Below are 22,100 nucleotides of genomic sequence, written 5' to 3' on the forward strand. Positions count from 1 at the left end.
CTATTGTAGGTAATATTTTTCTACTTACACTGTATAAGCAGAAAAGAAAATACGTCATAGAATCTGCATAAAATGGCAGTGCATAAACATCATTTTTGTAGTTATTACAAAATTGTATCCACTATGTACGGTATGGGAGGCAAAGTGTATAGTCATCACGTGTAAAACAGAGTAATACATTATATTACAAGAAACAGTTTTTTATTGATGAAAATTACATCTTATTGTTTGTTTATTGAAAAATCAAAGAAATAACAAAACTAACCTGATTACGGAAAAAAAAAACGTTTTTTTTTTCAAGTTACATTGTTCCTTGATCTTGAATTTTGACATTATATGTGATATTTTTCACACATTATTTTTAAAAATAAATCGCTAACAATGTGTAAGGGTCGTTCTGACGAATCATGTCCGATACTGTTGAGTTTTGTTTATCAATTTAAAAATAATGTTCTCTAACAATTCTTATTTTTTCCTACTTATTTGTGTCCAATGCAGTTTCATTGAATTTTGCATAAGTAGTTTATGAAGAGTTTTTTTAAAATGTTGACCACTTCGTATAGCAAAGTGGACAGAAAGCATTTAAAAACCGTTCTAATCACAAAAAAAAGTTACAATTACAGATGAAACATATACTGAAATAATGATTCCAAAACAAATTCTCTCTGCAATTTCAAGAAAAAAAACTTTTCTTTTTGTCACTAACCAGTGTAACAGAAAGGACATTCAACAGTTCAAATAAACTACTAGAAAAAAGTACAGTGAAACCTGTGTAAGTTGACCACTTGCGGTGCAGTACTTTGGTGGTCAACTTAGACAGGTGGTCAACTTATAAAGGGGGTAATGATTTTTTTTTTTTTTTTTTTTTTTTTTTTGTCATTTCTTGCACCATGAATTCATTTTTTGACTAATTGACACTTACTATCTCCGTTCAACTCACTTTCATTGTTTTACATTACTTTGAAACAATAATTTAAAATGTTATTCCAATATTTTTAGAGGTTATTTTCTCAGAATGACGTATAATGTGTCATGTAAATTTAAAATTTCAGTAAATTGATCAAAAAAAAAATAATTGTTTATAAAAAGTTATTTGATATTAATAGTTTCTAAAACTTCATAGCTAATCAAAATTAACAAATTTTTCGCTTTTTTTTTTCTCATATACATTTAATACATTTATAACCATGATGATCTACTTTTCAACAAAATAACTCCTCATTGAAGTTTGGCGCACTTATTAGACACTAGTTTTGGAAATTCTATATGTGTCAGCTAATTTTCTCTGGGTTTCTCCTTTTTCAATTAATTTTAATACTTCATACTTTTTATCAATCTCAAGTTCAACTAACTTTCTTTTTGAAGCCATTTTATGTAAAACTATAACACAAAGAGCAACAAGATGATGAACTCTCCTAGTTCAATATGGCAGTTGAAAATGAAAATGTACCATTTCTTTATCCCTTGCACCAGAAATACTGCAATGCAAGTAACTTTTACTCTAGCACAATTCCAGTGTTGCCACAAAATATTGCAACTGGAAATAAATACTTTGTACTTTTCTACTGGCACATGTTTTCATTGAACAAAGAGTACAAAAGGTAATCTCAAATAGAACAACAGAAGAAAAACAAGTTTGGAGAATAAAAGGGTTCTTATAGTAGTTTTCCAATGTGGTTAAACTTATAAGGAGGTTTAGTTATGTTGCTGTTTTATTTAGTTGGTAAAATGCTGGTCTGGCACCAAAAATATTCCTGGAAAGCTATAAAAAAATAATAAAATAATTTGCTAAATTAAGTTTTAAAAAATAAACCAAGTGGTCAACTTACAAAGGGTTTTTTACAAGACTCCAAACCAAATTTGGGGTACAGTAGTGGTCAAGATAGACAGGTGGTCAAGATAGAAAGGTGGTCAAGTTACAAAGGTTCTCCTTCATTATACAAGATAGGACTAATTCCGTTCCTGACAAAAGCGGCCAACATAGACAGGTGGTCAACTTACAAAGATGGTCAACTTTACAGGTTTTACTGTATTCGACTTACCTAAATTGTCGACTGTAGGATTCAAAGTAGTAAAGCACGGAAGTTAACGAAGAGACATTACAAACTGCAATTTCATATGGCTGCCGACGAGACATTTAAGTGATTATTCGCTTCAAAGACATAAGAAATAGATTTTTGGACAATTTGAAATAAATAGAAGATGTAAAAAGTACAAGAAGATTCATTTAAAGTATCATAATGTAAGATGACGTGTCGGGCAAGATGGCGAATGTCTTAATTTTTCCGTTTCTCACTAGGAAGCAGCATCAACTGGATGCTATTGGTTCTCCTATTAGCCGTTTGTTCAGCAATAATATAGACGCGCTGAAATAGCCTTTTTTTTTTGTTAGTTCTGAAGCTCTGATTGCTTACCGCTGCCACGTTATAACTTTTATGCATGTGTAAATAAGCTCTGCTACAGATATAGGTATGATAGGTCGTTTCTCTTCAGTATTTATGAGTAACTTTGTTTACAGACAGCATATTACCACGAATAAACGTCAATTAATCTCCTTCCCTTATGGCAATGAAGATGAATCCTTTCAAACAGGCAATCCGGGGCACGATGGTGGACCGAAACACCGGGGCAAATTGACGAGACTTCCTCTTTACAAATCCTGCTTGTAAAGAGGAATATCGTGACCCTCTAACAGAAGAATGGATCAAGTAATGCAATGCCGAGAGTGGTGGCATGAAGAATGTTCCAATTATGAAAATGGCATTTTTACTTGTGACTATTGTTGACTGCACAACTAAACACTTCAACATTACGTTACAATGCATTACGCTTAATTTGATACGTTGTAAGGCGTAAAAACACAGTTATTATTTGTTAAATAATGTAATATATTCAAAAGATAAAATATATTCAACCCTTTTCAGTGTTGTCATCTTGTCCCAAGGACAAAGTCATCTTGCCCCAGTGCGGAGGCAAGATAACGATTTGTTAAGGTTATGAAAAAGTGAAAATAACCTTTTTTTTTCACTTGAAAAATTAAATGGTTATACATTTATAGCTACGAAGGACTACTCTAACAGCTCATGTAAAATTAATTTTGCTATTTAAAAATTAATTAATTAACAACATGTATTGTTAGCCTAGTCATCATGCCCTGGTCTCCCCTACATAGTTATCAGCAGTTGTGTCAAAACAAAATTCTGAGAACATTCAACAAGTGCTTTTACTTTCATTCACGGTTTATGTAGCTTGTTAAATGTTGCAGTCTTATTACAAAAACCTTTCAGAGAATAATTTTAAAGGTTTTTAAATCAAAGGAGTGCATTTTAATGAAAACTAATGAAACAAAGCCAAAAAACGAAATTCATAATTCATGATTCTTTTCAATTTGGTCAACAATGGGGTTGTTTCCTTCAGTCAAAAGTAGTACTTAATGTCACTGAAAGTGATAGAATAAGCAAAGAAAAATAACATGAACTCAAAAAATACTCTTATTTTCCCAACCGTTATTTTTTAATTAATTTTTTAAAATGTCCGATTCTTCAAACAAGGCGTGGTCTTTATGACGTCACAAATGATGCTTTTTTGACGCATCTTTCTACCGCATTTCCACGTTATGATAATCAAGAAGCGAATTACAATTGCGCTCTACGCTTGCTATCAACCATATCGTTGCCAATACGCGTGAGTAAAAATTGGAATTAAATATTTTGTACTTTACACATGGCAACACTGAATGGCATTTCATCATTTGTGATGTCATCGGACAGAAGCATAAACATTTAAAAGTAATTTTTTAAAAATATTAAACAAATAATTTTAAAAATGGTCAAATCCTATGTTTTTAAGCATGCTCTTTCAGAAAAAAACCCTTTAAAATTTTTGGAAACGACCTCATTGGAATTCCTCATTCAAGAGCTGTGATACTTCTTTTTTTTTTTTTTTGAAAGTATAATTGGATTTTCGCTGAAAGTCTATATGTTGATTTCCCGAGACATCTCCATAAAACTCGCATCAAAAAATTTTAAAAAGCAAAAAACTTTGAAATACCCCTTTGGACGCATCATCACCAAGTTGTCAATAGTCATAATGCTTTTATAAATCGACATGTCCCCAAAAGACAACCTTACCATTAGTTCGTTTTGCTTTGCCTCGTTACTGTGATAACTAGTAACTGATGGTTTCGCAGATGTTGCCATATTTTTCTGTGTAACTGATTAATGTTTGTGTTCTATCTTTTGGTAGCGAGTCGTATCTGACTCCATGATGGCTGAACTGAAGGAATGCTTCATGGAAGCCTACGATGATAACAAGGATGGAAAGATAGAAATAAGAGAAGTAAGACCCACTTACGTCATTGTAATTTTTTTTCTGATTTCTTCTTTGCTTGTTTAACGTTTTTCTCTTTCTTTCTTACTTTTTTCTTGAATTATTATTAAAGTTTTTGACAGTTTCAAGAGGATTGGGTACGGTGGTGTAAAGTAAACCCTCATTAATCTAAACATATCAAACCGATTTTCACTTAAACCGGACAACCAATTAGATGTAGGGGAATGTGGGGCAAAATGAAATACTTAAAACATTTTCATTTTTCCAAAATGAACGAACTAGAATATTGTTTTGAAATTTACGGTACATAAAGAAACACCAATGTATTTTATAATAAAACTTGCATTGAAATATTATTTTTACTTTTGGCCCTAAATTTGAAATTTTCAAAAAAAAAAAAAAAAAGTTGAAATTTTCAGTCTTTTTTTGTAGGGCGAAAAGAAAAATAAAACATTTTTTTTTAATTTGATAGTTTAAAATATTTTTGGTCTGATGGATCCGCAAGAAGAGATTAATAAATAAAGAAATGAATAAAATGATTAGCATATGAGAATGAATAAATGAGTGAATAAAAGTGTTAGCGAATAAAAAATAAGTGAAATATTAAATGAAAGAATGCAAATAAATTCATAAATAAATGAATACGTAAGTGATTTAATAAATGATTGAATATGTAAGCAAAATGAGCTATTTTACTTTGCCCCGCATGAATTTGACCAATTGTAAAAAGTATTAAAAATAATAATAAGCTTAATATTTATTAAATAAATACTTCAATAAGTATTAGTGGGTTTCAGTTAACATTTAAAATTTTAATATCAAGAACTTGATCATTTTATAGTAACAAAAGAATTTTTTCATTTTCTGAAAACTAATTGCAAAATGAGTATCAATTTTTGAAAACTACTTGCATTATCATATGCTTTGATCGTTAGAGATAACTTTTTCTTGACTATAATAGGCTACATAAGGTACTATATGGTTAGAGTATTACCTGCTAAGTGACGCATCTAAGCTCTTTCTTCCAGATAAGAATAACGCGCCTCGGATTTCATCTTTCCCCGTTATCAAAAAAAAATGTATATTTTAGAAAATAAATAATAAAAAAGCAATAAAATGTTCTCTAAAATAAATAATTTTCGTCAAAATCATCTAAACAGCTCTTTTTTTTTCTGATAAAAAATAAAGCACTCCGAACTTCCTTTTAATTCCCGTTGACAAAATAAAATTAATTAATCAAAACTGTAGAATGAAATTTAAAACAAATCTTCTCAAGAATCATTATTTCACAGTAAAAAACAGGGCTGCGGAGTCAAAGTTTGACTGATTTTGGGGTAAAGGAGGCGGAGTCGGGAGTTGAGTGTATGTGGCTTACAAAATGGACGAGCGATCAGTTTGAATACTTCAGAAAATGCATTACTGACATTGAAACAATAAAATAATGGAGAAAGGATTTAAAATTGCGTCATGCAAGCGGAAAACGAGAGGGTTAATACATAAGTAGTTTCATTCTACTCAAGTTTCAGTTAAAACTAGGCCTTTTTTCTTATTTGTGACCGTGAAAATTGATTTTACAAAAATTAAATACGATTTTTACTAATAATAAATCTGAAAATCTCTCTGTCCGGATCTCTCTCTCTCTCTCTCTGTCTGTCGGGATCTCTCTGTCCGGATCTCTGTCTGTCTGTCTGTCAGGATCTTTGTGATGCGCATAGCGCGTAGACCGTTCGGCCGATTTTTGTGAAATTTGGCACAAAGTTAGTTTGTAGCAAGGGGGTGTGCACCTCGAAGCGAGTTTTCGAAAATTCGATGTGGTTCTTCTTATATTCCAATTTTCAGAACAAAATTATCATAAGATGGACGAGTAAATTAAGAAATTATCATAACATGGAACCGTAACATGAGCATAAGCCAATTGGCGAGAAAACTCACCATACATTATTTGTAAACATACAGGCGAACCAAAAGACCTTTTATTTTTCTATTACGGGCAAAGCTGTGCGGGTACCACTAGTACATAATAATAAAACATTGAAAATGAGCTGATGTGTGCATCACATGACTTCCTTTTACTCCAGTTTAATGTCATTTCCACATTATTGGCAATTTTAATGTGATTCAATTGTTTACTCTCCAAATAGCACCAACTGTGGCCAAATTGAAACCATATTTAAAAAAAAAACAGCAAATTTGTCGCCAAGTTGGCGACAAAACTAGGCGACCAAAAAACTGGAGATATATCGCCAAGTGTCCGACAAATTATAACACCACTTGAGTTTACATCGAAATTAATAATGATCCCCCCCCCCCAAAAGCAGCAAAAGACCCCCTTAGGAACATCCGAATGTAACCAAAAGAGAAGATGCACAACTAGACCCCACTAGAAATCTACGTACCAAATTTCAACTTTCTAGGACATACCGTTTTTGAGTTATGCGAGATACATACACACATACGCACATACATACGTTCATAAGGACGTCACGAGAAAATTCGTTGTAATTAACTCGGGGGTCGTCAAAATGGATATTTCAGGTGTCTGTACGTTTCTAGGCATATATCCACGTGTGGTCGGGTCGAAAGAAAAATTCAACATTCATTCCGGTGTGAGAAAAATGGAAATTAAGGCCGATTTTAGAGTGAAAATTTTTTCGCGAATACAATCCTTTTTCTTTTTTCTTTTTTTTTTTTTTTTTTTTTTTGTAAAAGGAAGTAAAAAATATATTTCAAATTTTGAAAACACACATATGAAAAAAAGCACTGCATGCATTATCTTTCGATTATTTTTAGTAAAATTTTCTGTATTAATCTTTCAGTCTTCTGCCACATGTTTCTCTTTTTACTTCATGCAAAAACGTATAATAAAACTTGTTTTTTTTTTTTCTTCCGCGCATATTTAGCTCGCTTCATTTTGTTTCTACCCAAGACTTTACTAGGCAAACTTATTACCCGAAGCAACATCGATAAATAATTCATATTGAATTCCTTTCATAAATATGAGATTAGTTGCCTCGCATTTGAAATTTTTTCGGAGAATCATTTATATTCAAATGCATAGTAAAATTTTCATTTTGAAAGTAAATCATCTATAAGCTAATTCTTTGTTATAGTATTTTTCTTTTAAAACTTTAAAGAATGAAATTGAACCAAAGTGTTACTATGTTTAAATTTTCTTTTCCTACAAAAGTATTTGTTATGTAAAATATTCTGCAGAAACTTAAACATTTCCTCTATTGCCCCTTAAAAAAACAATTGAAATTACAACTTAAAATATACTTCCTTAAAAATATTATGACAATTTTGATCGCAAATCCGCTAATTAAGTTTTAATAATAAAAAGAATACTAATCACTTTGAATAACAAGGATTTTTTAACAGAGTAAAAGTTTTTTAATTGCGTACTTGAGAGTAAAAAGTATGTTCCTATATTTCTTAACGTTAAAAGAAATAATAGTTTTTATCAGCACTTCTTTTAGTTTTTTAACGTACAATCAGAAAAAAATGTTTCTTATGTTAAAAAATTGCGTATTTTGTTTTTTTAATTGCATTTCCAGTCTTTAAATGATAGTTTAATTCCTCATAGTTTTGAAAAAGTAGTTTTTGCTAATATGGCGGACCTGACTGAACAATAACTTATATTGAATGAATGCATAAAATTTTAACAATCTTGCTTTCTCATATCAATACATAAAATAATTCATTTAATGTACATACTTGCAATTAACAAATACAAATAAATTTCGCAACTCTCTGTAACGAAAAATTGACACTCGTTTTCTCTTTTTTTTTCCTCTCTCTTCTCTATCTATGTCTATCCACCGAGGTGACAAAAGTCATCGAATATCAATATACAAATATAAAGATCGTAATAGTGTCTCCTAGCAAATGCATTAATAGGCAGTTCACTGTCAAGGTACCTGTACTCAAGTGGTTTATCGGTTTATCCGGGAAAGTTTCTAAATTGATGTTGGCAGCACGGTGGAAATTAACAGACTTTGAATATAGAATGGTAGATGGTGTTTGACACATGGGACGCTCGAATTCGGGATCCATTGAGGAGTTCAATATTCTGAGGTTCCCTGTCAAAAGATTGCCAAAAATATTTAATTGCAGAGAAAACCACCCACTTTGGACAAACGCGTTACGTTACACGTATTATTGTGAAATGTAAATTAGTTTAGGAAACCATTAACATTTAAATGGTTCTAATTAAATTAGCACACAAATAAATCCTGGAGAGAAATAAAGATTAGTTTTTAGTACCAATTGTATAAAATTTTATGCGCATTAAGAGTTTTTTTTTTTTTTCAACCGACTTCAAAAAAGATGTTCTCAATTCGTCGGAACCTTTTTATGTATGTCTCCCGATAACTCAAACACGCATAGACCTATTTAGAAAAAAAAAATTTTAACGTATACTTCTCAGGCGATCCCATAGTCATCAGGTCAGATGAGATCCTTGAAATATGGAGGAAACTCTTCAAATTTTATAGGCAAAGTAAAAGGGATTTCTGTTGTTTTTTAGCGACATACTTTGATAAAGTCGAACTGATGATGAATACGATTTTCTTTGTACATAATTGCGCATTTGAAAAAGCCTTTCTTCAGTCTTCGTCCGAAACTCTGTGCTCTATTTCTTTCTCTATTGCGCTCATCTTTGCTGTTTTTAGACTCCTGTGCTCGACGCTTTCTTACTCCACATGTACGTAAGGAAGGCCTCTCCGTCATGTAGCATACTCTACCCCTCTTATTTTATATTTACACCACTAAAAAGCAAAAATAATAATAATAATAATATTTTTAAATAAAAAAAGAACCGACTTCAAAAGACAGAGGAACTGAAAAGTTAAAAAATACAATCTTTACTTGTAATATTGGTTATACTTACATACGATTTCCTACCCAACCTTTAAATCAAATTTATTTTACAATTCCAGTACAAAAATCAACTAAACTAAACATCTAATTATAAAATAAACACTGATTTTAATTACTATACGATGAAGCATTTTAATACCTAACTAATTATATACGATCTCTTAATTTTTAATTACCTTTTAAAGTCGGGGCCTCCTGTAAACTACTACCTAACGTATATGACAACACACCGAGTCCTAAGTTGAACACTAATTTAACTAAACGCGAAATTAGCTTTAAAACTAAACCTCCTCAGTTACGTTAGGTTGTATATATGAGGGCCCCACTTCAAAATGTTATTAAAAATTACGATAACGTATATAATTAGTTGGGTATTAAAATAATTATTCATCGTATAGTAATTAAAATCAGTGTTTATTTTATAATTGGGTGTTTTGTTTAGTTGATTTTTGTACTGGAATTGTTAAATAAATTTGATTCATGAGTTTGGGTAGGAAATCGTATTTAAGTATCACCAATTATTTTTTACTTTTCAGTTCCTCTTTGTTTTTTGAAGTCGGTTCTTTTTTTATTTAAAAATAATTTACTTTTTCTTATTTGATTTTAAAAGTTTAAACGACATTACTGGTCCAGTCTATGTTATTTCAAAAATAGGATTTGCTCTCTTGATTCTTTATTCCTAATCCCCCATTATTCCGGCGTCATTTTCACAACAAATATTCCTATTTCTCGGGAATCATAAATTTAGGACACATGCTTTGAACACTTAATTTACATTTAAAACACTTAATTTTTAATTACTTTCCCGCGCATAATTTATTATTTCAATTCTAATCTTTAACTGTGATTCCTGACGTGTGATTCCTGACGTCATCTTTTTCTCACTTTATCTCTAACCTTTATTCTGGGTTGTTTATTTATTTTTTTCTCCTTATCTCTCTTTACTAATTGGTCGATTTATGTCATTCGTCGTGTTTTCTCAGTTGCACAATTTTCTTTTCTTTTCCTTACTTACCTTCTGATTTCTATAGGTGTCATTCCTCGATTATTTTCTTAATCAGAAATCTTGAATTATTTCTAATGTCTTCCTAATAGATTGTTGTTGTTGTTTTTTTTTTTTTCACACTTAACTCGGGCTTGTTCGTGTAGTAATAAGACTTGATCGGCTAGTATTTTTTTACTCTGTTTTATTTGTTTTTTATTAACATATTTTTTCTCCGCAACTAATCACATTTATTTTTCTGCAATTCATTAAACATTTCTTTCAATTCTTCCTGTTATTGAATTTTTCTTTATCTTTTATGAAGGTTCAATTTACTTCTTGTAATGATATTTACCTCTTGTCGAGATGGATCTGGAGTAAAAAATACCGCTTTTTCCAATGATGTCAAAAAAAACTGCGGGAGAATTCCTTAACTTTTTATTGATAGATTTAATGACGAATTCATAATAAAGCCTAAATTTCAGCTAAGCCTAAAAAAGTTCGAGCTAAAAACGCAAATAACTCCCGCCGTAATTGAGTTAGAGCATTGAAACAATTTGCATTAACGCGGAACATTCTACCCTTTCCAACGATACGTAATATTAATATGTGCAAGTAATTTTTCATCCCCATCTTTGGGAATTTATGTGAAAATTGGGCCTAAATTGGAATAAAAAAAGAACTACTCATTGAATTTTCTTCTGAACCGGTCTGCAACCTTTTAGCAAACTTTTCCGGTGCTAAAAGAATGATACTGTGAACATTTCAGCGAAATCATCCGAGTAGTTCTTGAGTTTTGAGCGTTTAAACAAACAGACGCTTTTTGGAGACTTCATTTTATACTATGTAGAGGTAATTTCCAACTGTGTTACAGGCATGCAAGTTAACTTTTTGTTAAATTTCTAACTGCTTTCAGGTTGAGATTTACGTTAGTATAATAGTTACCATCTGGTCAAAGTATAACTGGATTTCAATAATATCCTTCGCATTTGCAAATTAATACATGTTCACTGAAAATTTCACGGAAGTAATTAATAGCTGATGAAGCTAGTTATAAGCTTTGACTACGGAAAAAGAAAATTGCCTTTTCAACTAAATAATACGTTATTTACAAAACAATATCAGTTTTTCCAAAAACGAACTTCACTATTAAAGTCAATTGTTCAATTTATTACTTATAATTCCAAACAGTAAGTTATTAACCAAAGATGGAATTGTTAATGAATGCTCAAAAAAAAAAAAAAAAATGCAGAAAAAGAATTTTTAAGAGGCAAAACATTTTGACATCGATTATCACCGATTATCTAAATTTATACTTAAACTTGATTCGGAATCCAAATAAACTATAGGAGGCGCTTCGGTCTCTGACTAATGGCTGCTGAAAGAGACGAAACCAACACCGACCGCTTATGGAAATATTTTACCTCCTTGACTAATTTCTTAAATCGCCGCAAGGAGGCGTATTCATGCTTTAAAAGTGCAAATTTAGAAAGAGTATTGTTTTTCAAATTCATTTTCGCTTTTACACGTTGTCTACGAACAATATTTTTGGGTGGATAATTTTATATTTTTAAGTACTTTTCGTTTAGCCGCAGCAATCAATAAGGCATTAAACAAATGATTCATAATTCCACGAGAAATTGCGTATTTGCAGTTCTAGAGCTTGAATATGCCACCTTGAAATGACTTAAGAAATTAGTCAAAGGTATAAAACATTTCAGTTTTGCTCGGCCAAGGCTAAGGCCCCTATATATACGAGCCGACGCATCAGCCATTTTGGATCGGAGCGCGTGTTTGAGTGGTTGTCCTTTCTGGCTATCGCATTTGGTGATTTTTCACTGCGAGCAATTATTAGCGGCACGTGAATTGTTTAGTAAATAAGTATTACTTTGGCAAATTTGACAAAAACCCGAAACTTTGATCAGGTAACCCTAGCTCCACAACAATGAAAAGTCGGATCCAAAATGGCTTAACTTAGGCTGATGCGTCGGCCTCTATGTATACAGGGTGTTTCGAAACTATTGGGCAAAACTTAAACGGCGGATATAGTACACATCTGGGCAAACAATATAATAGCAAAAAACGGGGTCCAAAACGTCTTCCGAAGGAGATAGGCGCCATTAAAGTTCAGAGTCCAAAATTTCAAATGGTCATAAAAAACGGAAAAATTAGTCGATTCGTTTGCGATTTTCGTTGAAGTTATTCTTTTTGTCAGTATTTTCTTTATAAAAAAAATTTGAAGATGTACTTTAAAAAAAGCCGGTAGAGGGCGCTTTAGACTTTGGAGTAACGCAACTATTTTACTACCTATATATATTATATACTAGTGGTACCTGCACGGCTTTGCCCTTAATAGAAAAATTAAAAGGTCTTTTGGTTCGCCTGTATATTTACAAATAATTTATTTTGAATTTTCTCGCCAATCGGCTTGTACCCATGTTACGGTTTCACGTTATGATAATTTCGTATCTCGCCAATTGGCTTGTGCCCATGTTACGGTTCCACGTTATAATGATTTCGTAATTTATTCTTCCATCTTATTATAGTTTTGTTCTTAAAATTGGAATAGAAAAAGAATCACATCGAATTTTTGAAAAATCGCTTCGAGGTGCACACCCCCATGCTACAAACTAACTTTGTGCCAAATTTCATGAAAATCGGACGAACGGTCTAGGCGCTATGCGCGACACAGAGATCCAGACATCCAGACATCCTCCGGACAGAGAGACTTTCAGCTTTATTATTAGTAAAGATTATGTGAAAAAGGGCTTAAAATTTTAATAGAAAATTAATAAAATCGAATTTTTGAAAAATCGCTTCGAGGTGTACACCCCCATGCTTCAAACTAATTGTGTGTTAAATTTCATGAATATCAGCTGAACGGTCTAGGCGCTATGCTCGTCACAGAGATCCAAACATCCATACAGAGAGACTTTCAGGTGTGTTATTTAAAAAGAAAAGAAAAGAAGAAAGATAAAGAAGTAAAGAAAAGAAAGATAAAGAAAGATAATTTTCGGAACAATTTCTTTCCCATTTTATTAAATTTCTGTTAAAAATGGGTTTAAAATTGGAATAGAAAAAGAACAAAATCGAATTTTCGAAAAATCGCTTCGAGGTGCACACCCCTATGCTACAAACTAACTTCGTGCTAAATTTCATGAACATCGGCCGAACGGTATAGACGCAATCCGCGTCACAGAGATCCAGACATCCAGACATCCTCCGGACATCCAGACAGAGAGACTTTAAGTTTTATTATTAGTAAAGATAATGTACGAGCCGACGCATCAGCTTAAGCTCAGTCATTTTGGCTCGAAGCGCGTGTTTGAGTACTAGTTGTCATTTCTGGCAAGTTATCACGATTGGTAATTTTTCACTGTGAGCAATTATTAGCGGTACGCGAATTGTTTATGAAATAAAATATCATTTTTGGCCGATTTGGCAAAATCCGAAACTTCTAACAGGTAATCTAGCTCAGCAACAATGAAAAATGCGATCCAAAATGGCTAAACTTAAGCTTATAGACGTCTCATTGGACAGATCATATCATACGTAACCGGATCGCTCTCGGTTTCACCTCTTTCAGAAGCGATTAGCCCCTAGAGACAAAAGAGCATTTTTATTTGAATTTCGAGTTAATTTTTAGCCATTTGGGATCTTCTAAAAGTACTTTTCCGCATAAATTGATAACACGTTGAAAATATGATATTACTTGAAGAACAGCAATGCTAAATTATTAACGTTAGTGAATGAGTCCTACTTTGTATTGAATTCAAAAACATACCAATCTGTAATTATAAATTGCGAAAACTTTTGAGTTTCCTAAAACTTTAAATGCTTTGTAAAAATAGCATGCAATTGTATAAATCATGAATGGCTGATACTTTTCTAGTTCAAACACTAGTGATATTTAACTGTTTCTCATGAAGTTCAATAAACTCCGCACTAAATGCAGTTCTATCTTGTGTGGTGTTTTTTTTTTTTTTTTCAACGGAGTACTTGAATTTCTTGATGATTTTTTCCCTTGCTGTGCATAGTGAGAATAATTCCTGGACTTTTTGCGTTTTTTGCTCTACTTGGCTTATATATTATTTAGTATATTGAGTTACATTTTAACTTTATTTTTCAGTTAGCTCATTTATTGCCACTTGAAGAAAGCTTTCTACTTCTGTTCCGTTTTGACAATCCTTTGGATTCTAGTGTAGAATTCATGAAGGTAGGTAAACTATCCTTCTTTTTGCTGATCTGTATTTTTATTTTATTTATTTTATTTATTTTGGAAAAGGGAAAATAATTACTTTGAAAGCTCTTGTAAGATAATAGCAAAAATAAACTAACTAACACAACAAATATAAAAAACAACTCGAAAAACGGTGTATCTTACAGCCGCAATGCTGGCGCTCTATATCCATCCACAGCCACAGACTGACGGATGAAAAACAGGTCGCAAATTTAGTACACAAGGATGACAGGCCACACAAAATATTAGCAACTTTTTTATTCAATTATGTCTCTGAAAAAAGGGCCCCAAGGGCACTGCGTAGGTGTGAATATGAAAAATAATTACTGGGGCGTTTAACCCGGCGTGGTGTGTGAACTTGAATCACCAATTACATTGGAATTTAAAGCTCAGCATTTCGACCCTGCATTTCAACGCACAAAGACCAACCTTCCGTTGCAGAACGCAACACATCGTTTAGCTGATCAGCTGTGATGCTGATCAGTTAAACTTCTTCCGTAACCCTTGCACTCAGTAGATGTAGATTGTGGCTTAAAACCTTGTATACAAGAGATTTAATGTAACTGAACGAAGAAGTCAAGGGGAGTCAGATCAGGTGAAGTTTTAGATTGGTGGCTATTTTCTGCTGTTTCGCTGATGAAACTAACGCATCTCTTCATATATTTGAACCCTAGTTTTCGTGAAACGATGGTTGTCTTTTCTTCTAAGGATATTGCTTCTTCAAACTCTTAAATATATCAATACTTTTTTACTAATTATCCAGTGTTTTCATGAAAATGGATCATTACCTTCAGAACACCTGCATATTAATGTACAAAAATTTAAATAGACTCTTAGAACAAAGCATTTTAAGTTTGACCTTTTCGAGAGGGTCATCACAGCCAATCTCGAATCATCAGGCATATCACGGAAAATTATTTAATTATTATAGCTTTAACTTGTTCTGTTAATTAATGTCGCGTAGAGTCAGTTTTACAAGTAACATATTTCTTTTCTGAAATTCATGAATACATTTAATTTAAGTGTTTTATACAGAGACAAAACAGTGGCGGGATTTTAACACAAAACAACTTGATCTCAAGCACTATCTAAATTGTAAATTATGGACACATTTTATAATTTTGTTTCTTCTTCAGAAGAAAGCATTAATCTTTATTATTTTCCCTCGGTGACATGACGTCGAATAAATTAGAATGTCTTATGAGAATCTGTAACATTTTTTGTTGTTTGCATCCCAAAAGACATTTTAATTAATCTGATCTGTTTTCAGTACTCGAAATTAATTTCAGGCAAAATTCTAGCACCTTCTGGATCGAAAAAGGAGTTTTGATGCAATTAATTTCAATTAGTCAGATTTCTTAAAGTACATCATTTTCTTTTGCAGATTTGGCGTGAATATGACACGGATGGCAGCGGATTCATAGAAGCAAATGAATTAAAGGTAAGAATATGCTCTTATGTTTTGCTTGAGATGAAAAATATTTGCCTTGTTTTTATATTTCTACCGTTGAAGAAATAACTGATAACATTTGTTACATTCTCCTTAAATGACGCCCCCCCCCCTTCTTTTTTTCCTTTTAATGCATTTTAGTTTATAGCTATATTTTCATTAGCCTAATAATTTCATATAATTCTTTTTTTCCTAATAATTTCATATAATTTCATTTATTTCATTAGTACTCTTTTTACTGATACAAAGCTTACTTCATCCTTCAAACTCTTTTTTAATTATAAATGCTTTTTTTTTCTTTTTTTTTTTTTTTTTTGCATAGAAAAGTAATTTTCGTCATCTCCACGTAACCTTATTTTCTCGGAGTAAAATTTTCATCTTAAAATCTTCTGCGAGGACGTTTGTCACCAGAAGGCTTTTAAACGGCTGGACCGATTTTGATCACATTTTTTGCGTGTAATTAAGTTGTTGCGAGCATGGTTTAGAAGCGCGATGGATCGAATCGGAAACGTTTTTGTTAATTAATTAATTTAAACATTGGATGATCAGAAAGTAATGTACCTAGCAACATTTGTTTCTCTGCTCAAATCCATCTGAGTTTTGGCACCAATGTCAAGAATACTTTAAGGATTATCAAACTAATCAGTACATTATTAAAGGAAAAGATGATGGAGTTTAAAGGTGAAACAAATTTTATTTTCGCAAGGTAAATTGCAACAGGGTAGTTCTGCACACAAAAGATCAGTGCAGCGGAAGATCTTTATCTTTGGTGGAAAGAACAAATTAGGCAATATATGAAGTGTTAAAAGTTTTCGTTCAAAAGATCGGACCGCTAATCGGTCGGAGTTAGCTTCGCTCGCTGATCGGCATGATTACAGTAACGTGCTAGCTTGGCGACTTTGGATATAAACAAGAGTTGCGTGATCATTTGTTTACATTTTAAAGCTACTGTTAATGTAATTTATTGTATTTTTTGTTTGTTTGGCGAATTATTTCAAATTGCAAAGAATTGCTTTTCGTTTTTAAAGAGTGTATAGTAATTTTAGTTGAAGAATGTCTTTATTTTACATCGGTTGGGGGCTTCGCTTATTCAGAGAACTATTTTTTACCTTTATCATTTTTTTAAACGATATCCTTTCGATTGTTTTGTTCTTTTTCATATGGCGGACGTTGCAGCGGGATTTCCCGTTTGTTCTAGATGGGTAGTTAATTTTTTACACTTAATATCTGAGGACGCTTTTTATCCTTTGAGTATGGCTGAAGGAACAAACCATCAAGTGCGGCAGAAAAAAATCAAGAAAAAAAATTAAGTTGTAATAAATAATGTACGCATTCTGACCCCTATCAGTTTAAAATATTTTATACATACATATATATATATATATATATATATATATATATATATATATATATATATATATATATATATATATATATATATATATATATATATATATATATATATATATATATATATATATATATATATATATATATATATATATAAAATTTCGGCACTTCGACCTTCAAAACTTACGGAAAATCTTCTAAGTTCATTTTTACGAGTTTTACAACGATACCAAATTTAATCGAAAAGATTGAACGATTTCTTCACGTAAATAGAGCTATTTAAGATGCAACAATCTGTTTTTAATTTAGTATCTCTCTGGAACTACTATTTTTTTCCTGGCCTATACCTCTTGATGTAGACCTGACTTCGTGTACGAAAGAACTCCATGATGATCGGGTGAGTAATTAACGCGTGCAAGCGTAACAAACAGACTTTTACGTAGTAAGAAGGCCGTAAACTAATTTAGTACATAAGTATTTACTTAACAAACAACCCAAAATATTGAGAAAAATATCTCAGGAATAATAGCAATTCCTTTAATTCCTCTCAATAACATTTCTTAAGAATAACCATTCTAGAAGCAGTCTGATACTCAGAGTAAATTACAGAACCTGTCAACAAAAGCCAAAGATCTGTAATTTGCGCTGATGTATATTAATATCCCCAACCAGCTAATTTCTGAAATCGATAAAATATCTTCAATCTTAGCAACATTAATGCGCATTTGACATTTTCTCATTTTCGATAGAAATTACGTAACAGTGAAACAGGAGAAATTGTTTCTTACCTTCTTTTTTATTTTTTACTTGGTGCAAGTTGTGTCGCAGTTATAAAACTTATTCGTTATTCTCTCTTTTACGGAAAATTCATTACAGTTACAAGCTTCTGAACATGAAATTCTTCTATAAGTAGATTAAAAAATAATGTTTTCGCTGATTACCTTAGAAAATAAATTCAATATTTTCGTTAGAAAACTTTGCATATTGACTATTGTCCAACACATCTTAAAACAATGTGGGTGGTTTTCGAAATTATTAGCAGTTTGGCGTCTTGACTTTTTCTGTTCAATTTCATATTGATAAAAATATTTTTTGCCACTGAATAAGCATGTATATTAAGGCATTGTTTTACATTTAATTCATTTCATTCAGTAACTCTTTTCATGATTGTTTACTTTAGTTAGCAAGTAATGAAAATTAATTTGTCCTGAACAGAACGTTTCCGTAACATAAACCTTTTTATACGATTTAAAGCATCTTTTTATTTTTTTTGTGAATTGAAGAAAAAATGTAATATTTGGCTAGTAATACAGCTGAAATAGATTTTACTTAACTGCTCATCATCTAACAATTTAAAATTTCAATACAGCTTTTGTCCTTTTGTGCACCGTACGAGTATTACCCCAGGGAAATTCCTATTTTTTTATGCGCAAAATATATGTTTATCGTTGTTAGCAACAGAGTATTAGGGAAACCATATTTGCTTCTTCTTAGAAATCTTGCTTCTTCACACAAATTCCGATTTTTTGCCACCTGTATTTCTCTTGGTAATTCACGTTATTCATTTTTTATTTTTGCATAATAATTCATTTGATTATTTTTTGATGAGATAGTTGCGTAAAATTAATATGCTGCCTGCGCACCTTTTCATTTTTGTGCTGAAAGAATTTCATATTAAATTCTAAGTTTTTTAGAATCGTATTTTTCGGATAGTCATTGCGTTACAAAGCGCTTAAATGCTTTTACGATAGTGGATGGGAAAATTTAACGAAGGTACTTAACGTAGGTTTTTAGTGTTCAAAAATCGGCCCACTAGACAGTTAAAATTTAAATTTATCATTTGTATTTACTTCGTTTTAATTTTAATATTGATAACACACCAATTTTAGCTTCTAAACTGGTACATTGTTCAGTACAACAAGACATTTTTTAGACTTTTGAATGTTTTTAATGATTTTTTTTTTTTTTTTTTTTGAGAAACATTTTTTTGTAAATAAAACAGTATGAGGATTTTTTGCAAGTGTTGTTGCATGAAGGTCTAAAAAATGAAGGAATAATAACTAAAGAAAACATTCTTAAAACGTTTTTAAGATGTTTTGCAAATTTTTTCGTGTTTTTTCCTGAACATATAGTTAATTAAAGCTCAACACAAAAAACTCAAAAGAAGCATTCATTCCAACATCTTCTCTTTTAATAGTTATCGAAGAAGAAAATGTTAAACTCTCAAATTTTTTTTAATAAACTTTTCTTTTTAAAATTCAGAACTAAAACTCGAACGCTTTTAGTCAGCAAAATAAAAATTAAAAAAAAAAACTCAAAAATAATCAAAATTGCAATCAAAGCATAAAAATCAGCTGCTGGTATGTGTTAATTATGTCGTGTATACCATCGTCAAAGTTGTTCTTTCATGAAACTGATGTTGCCATTTAAAATTTTTAATTAAAAAGGAAGTACAAATATTACAATTAATAGATCTTCACAAAAGGTTTTATGTAAAAATGAAACAAGCTTTTAGTTGCCAGAATTTTTCGAAAGTAATTAATTCGTATGTTTCTTGTACTTTCTTTTACACATTCCTTTGAAGTTGCATGAAGGTTAATTAAAGCTATTTTGAGTTTGGCATTCACTAAAGAACGGGCTGAAATGGTTTATTGTTGTTTGGATTAGAAATCTTAATGCTTCCACATTATCCAAGATAATTGCGCGAGAATAGCGATTTAATGTTCTGAAATTAAACATCTCAAAAGTTTTATATTTATATTTGTTGTTGTTATGCATTACTGCGTTACATGAAATATTTCAGCATATGAATCGTTTGAATTTTACATATTTTATATTTAATTTTGTTTGCTACAATTTGCTAGAAAGGTTTTTGGTGAAGTAAGTATTAAGTAGTTATTATATATATATATATATATATATATATATATATATATATATATATATATATATATATATATATATATATATATATATATATATATATATATATATATATATATATATATATATATATATACATATATATATATATATATATATATATATATATATATATATATATATATATATATATATATATATATATATATATATATATATATATATATATATATATATATATATATATGTATAGCACAATGAATTTATTACTTGTAATCTTGATAAGGTACAATTCTTTGGATCTAGTTCATCAATTTTAGTGCGTGTGTCTCATCGTTAAAAAAAGTAACACGTGTTAACTAGTAGGGCTCGACCGATGGCACTTTTTGGCCGATGGGCCGATGCCGATTGTTGGCCGATTGTTCAAAGATGGCCGATCGTTTTCCTCCAAATGGCCGATTGTCGATGGCCGATGGCCGATGCCGTTGGCCGATGTCAAAAAAAAAAAAAAAAAAATCAAACAGAAATAAATTGATCAGATTGTCAGGGATTTAAAGGATCATTGATTCATTTCATTTTACTTCCTTTCTACGAATAAAGAATTGTAATCACAAAAAAAAAAAAAAAAAAAAACAGATTTCGACCTAAATTTCTATTTTACTATCACCAAATTTATACTTCACAAGTTTTTTCTGCACATCTGTACATACATATGTACCTAAGAACATATAGATAACCAAATATCCATTTTGAACGCCTCCTCAGTTAATTATCGCAAATTCTCTTGTGATGTCTTCATGCGCGTAAACTTTCGTCACTCAAAAACGTTATGAAATAGTAAATTGAAAACTCATACGTACGTAGTATGTTCTAACAGTTCGAGGTCAAGTTGTATAAAACCTTACCCTGAATAGTTCACATTACCGAAGCATATATTTATCTACAAAATAGTCACCTTGAACGATTATGCACTTCTGCCAACGTTCGTATAGCTTTTAGAAGCACTCCTGGAAGACATTTTTCGCAAATTCCTGTAAAGCCTCTTGCGCTGCTGCTTTAACTTCATCGTGGGGAAGAAGGCGACTTTCATGTTGAGGATGCACGGTTCAATTGGTCAATACTTTGATATGACAATCAAATAACATAACGTTTCGTCGGACTTAGCTCCGTGTGACTTTTACCTGTTCCCAGCAAAAAAACATTTGCATAGACGCCGCTTTTTTCCGTTAGGAGAAGATGAAGCTGCATCATAGAAGGTAGCGAAAAATGGCTTCCAGGGGTGTTTCCAAAAGTTATATGAACACTGGCAGAAGCACATAGTCCCTTAAGGCGACCTTTTGAAGGTGGATGTGCTTCGGTAATGTGAACTATTCTGGGTAAGATTTTGTACAGCTTGTCCCCGAACTTTTGCATCATACTACGTACAATCTGTATAGGGTGTAGTTATGCTTCTCCTTTTTTGACTGCTATATGATGAAAGAGAGAGAACAATAGCCAAAAAAAGAAGGAAGAAAAGCAAAGAGACTGTTTATAACCAATTGATTAGTTTTTTTTTTTTAATTGAGCATATAACTAAGATTTCAGTAATGTTGTAATAATGTATGGATTTAGGTACACTAAACATAGTTAAAAAAATTAAATTACGTTGTTTAATCATTCAAAAAAAAAAAAATAAGAAGAATAAGAATAGAACTATGAAACCGTCAACAAATTACGCAATTAAAGTGGAAAGATTGCACGTAGACATTTTTTAGTCATCAAATTAAACAAAAAAGGTAACAGATAAATTACAATATTAAATCAAAATAGAAACGTTTTCATGCTTATTTAAAATTTATGAATAGAAAAGTTTGCATTTTTCAAAAAAGCTATAACAGTGACATACATTTTGCTGAAAAAAAATATCCATGAAAAGAGCAATGTTCTTAAAACGCAGGTACAACAAACAAACTCAATATTTACACCAAGTTAATAACTGAATACATATA

The 22,100-nt window shown here is 31.2% G+C and overlaps 1 protein-coding gene across 1 annotated transcript in view; it reads left to right on the plus strand.

Annotated features, from left to right (window-relative positions):
- Window positions 1–22,100, plus strand: part of LOC129226430 (calbindin-32-like) — a 282,098-nt gene that overhangs the window by 200,672 nt on the left and 59,326 nt on the right. Inside the window, exons 3-5 of the mRNA XM_054861032.1 lie at window positions 4,246–4,338; window positions 14,319–14,405; window positions 15,814–15,870. Of these exons, the coding sequence (XP_054717007.1) occupies window positions 4,246–4,338; window positions 14,319–14,405; window positions 15,814–15,870 (237 nt within the window). The remainder of the gene's footprint in view (window positions 1–4,245; window positions 4,339–14,318; window positions 14,406–15,813; window positions 15,871–22,100) is intronic.

The sequence above is a fragment of the Uloborus diversus genome, chromosome 7, assembly GCF_026930045.1.
Source record: "Uloborus diversus isolate 005 chromosome 7, Udiv.v.3.1, whole genome shotgun sequence".
Taxonomy (NCBI): domain Eukaryota; kingdom Metazoa; phylum Arthropoda; class Arachnida; order Araneae; family Uloboridae; genus Uloborus; species Uloborus diversus.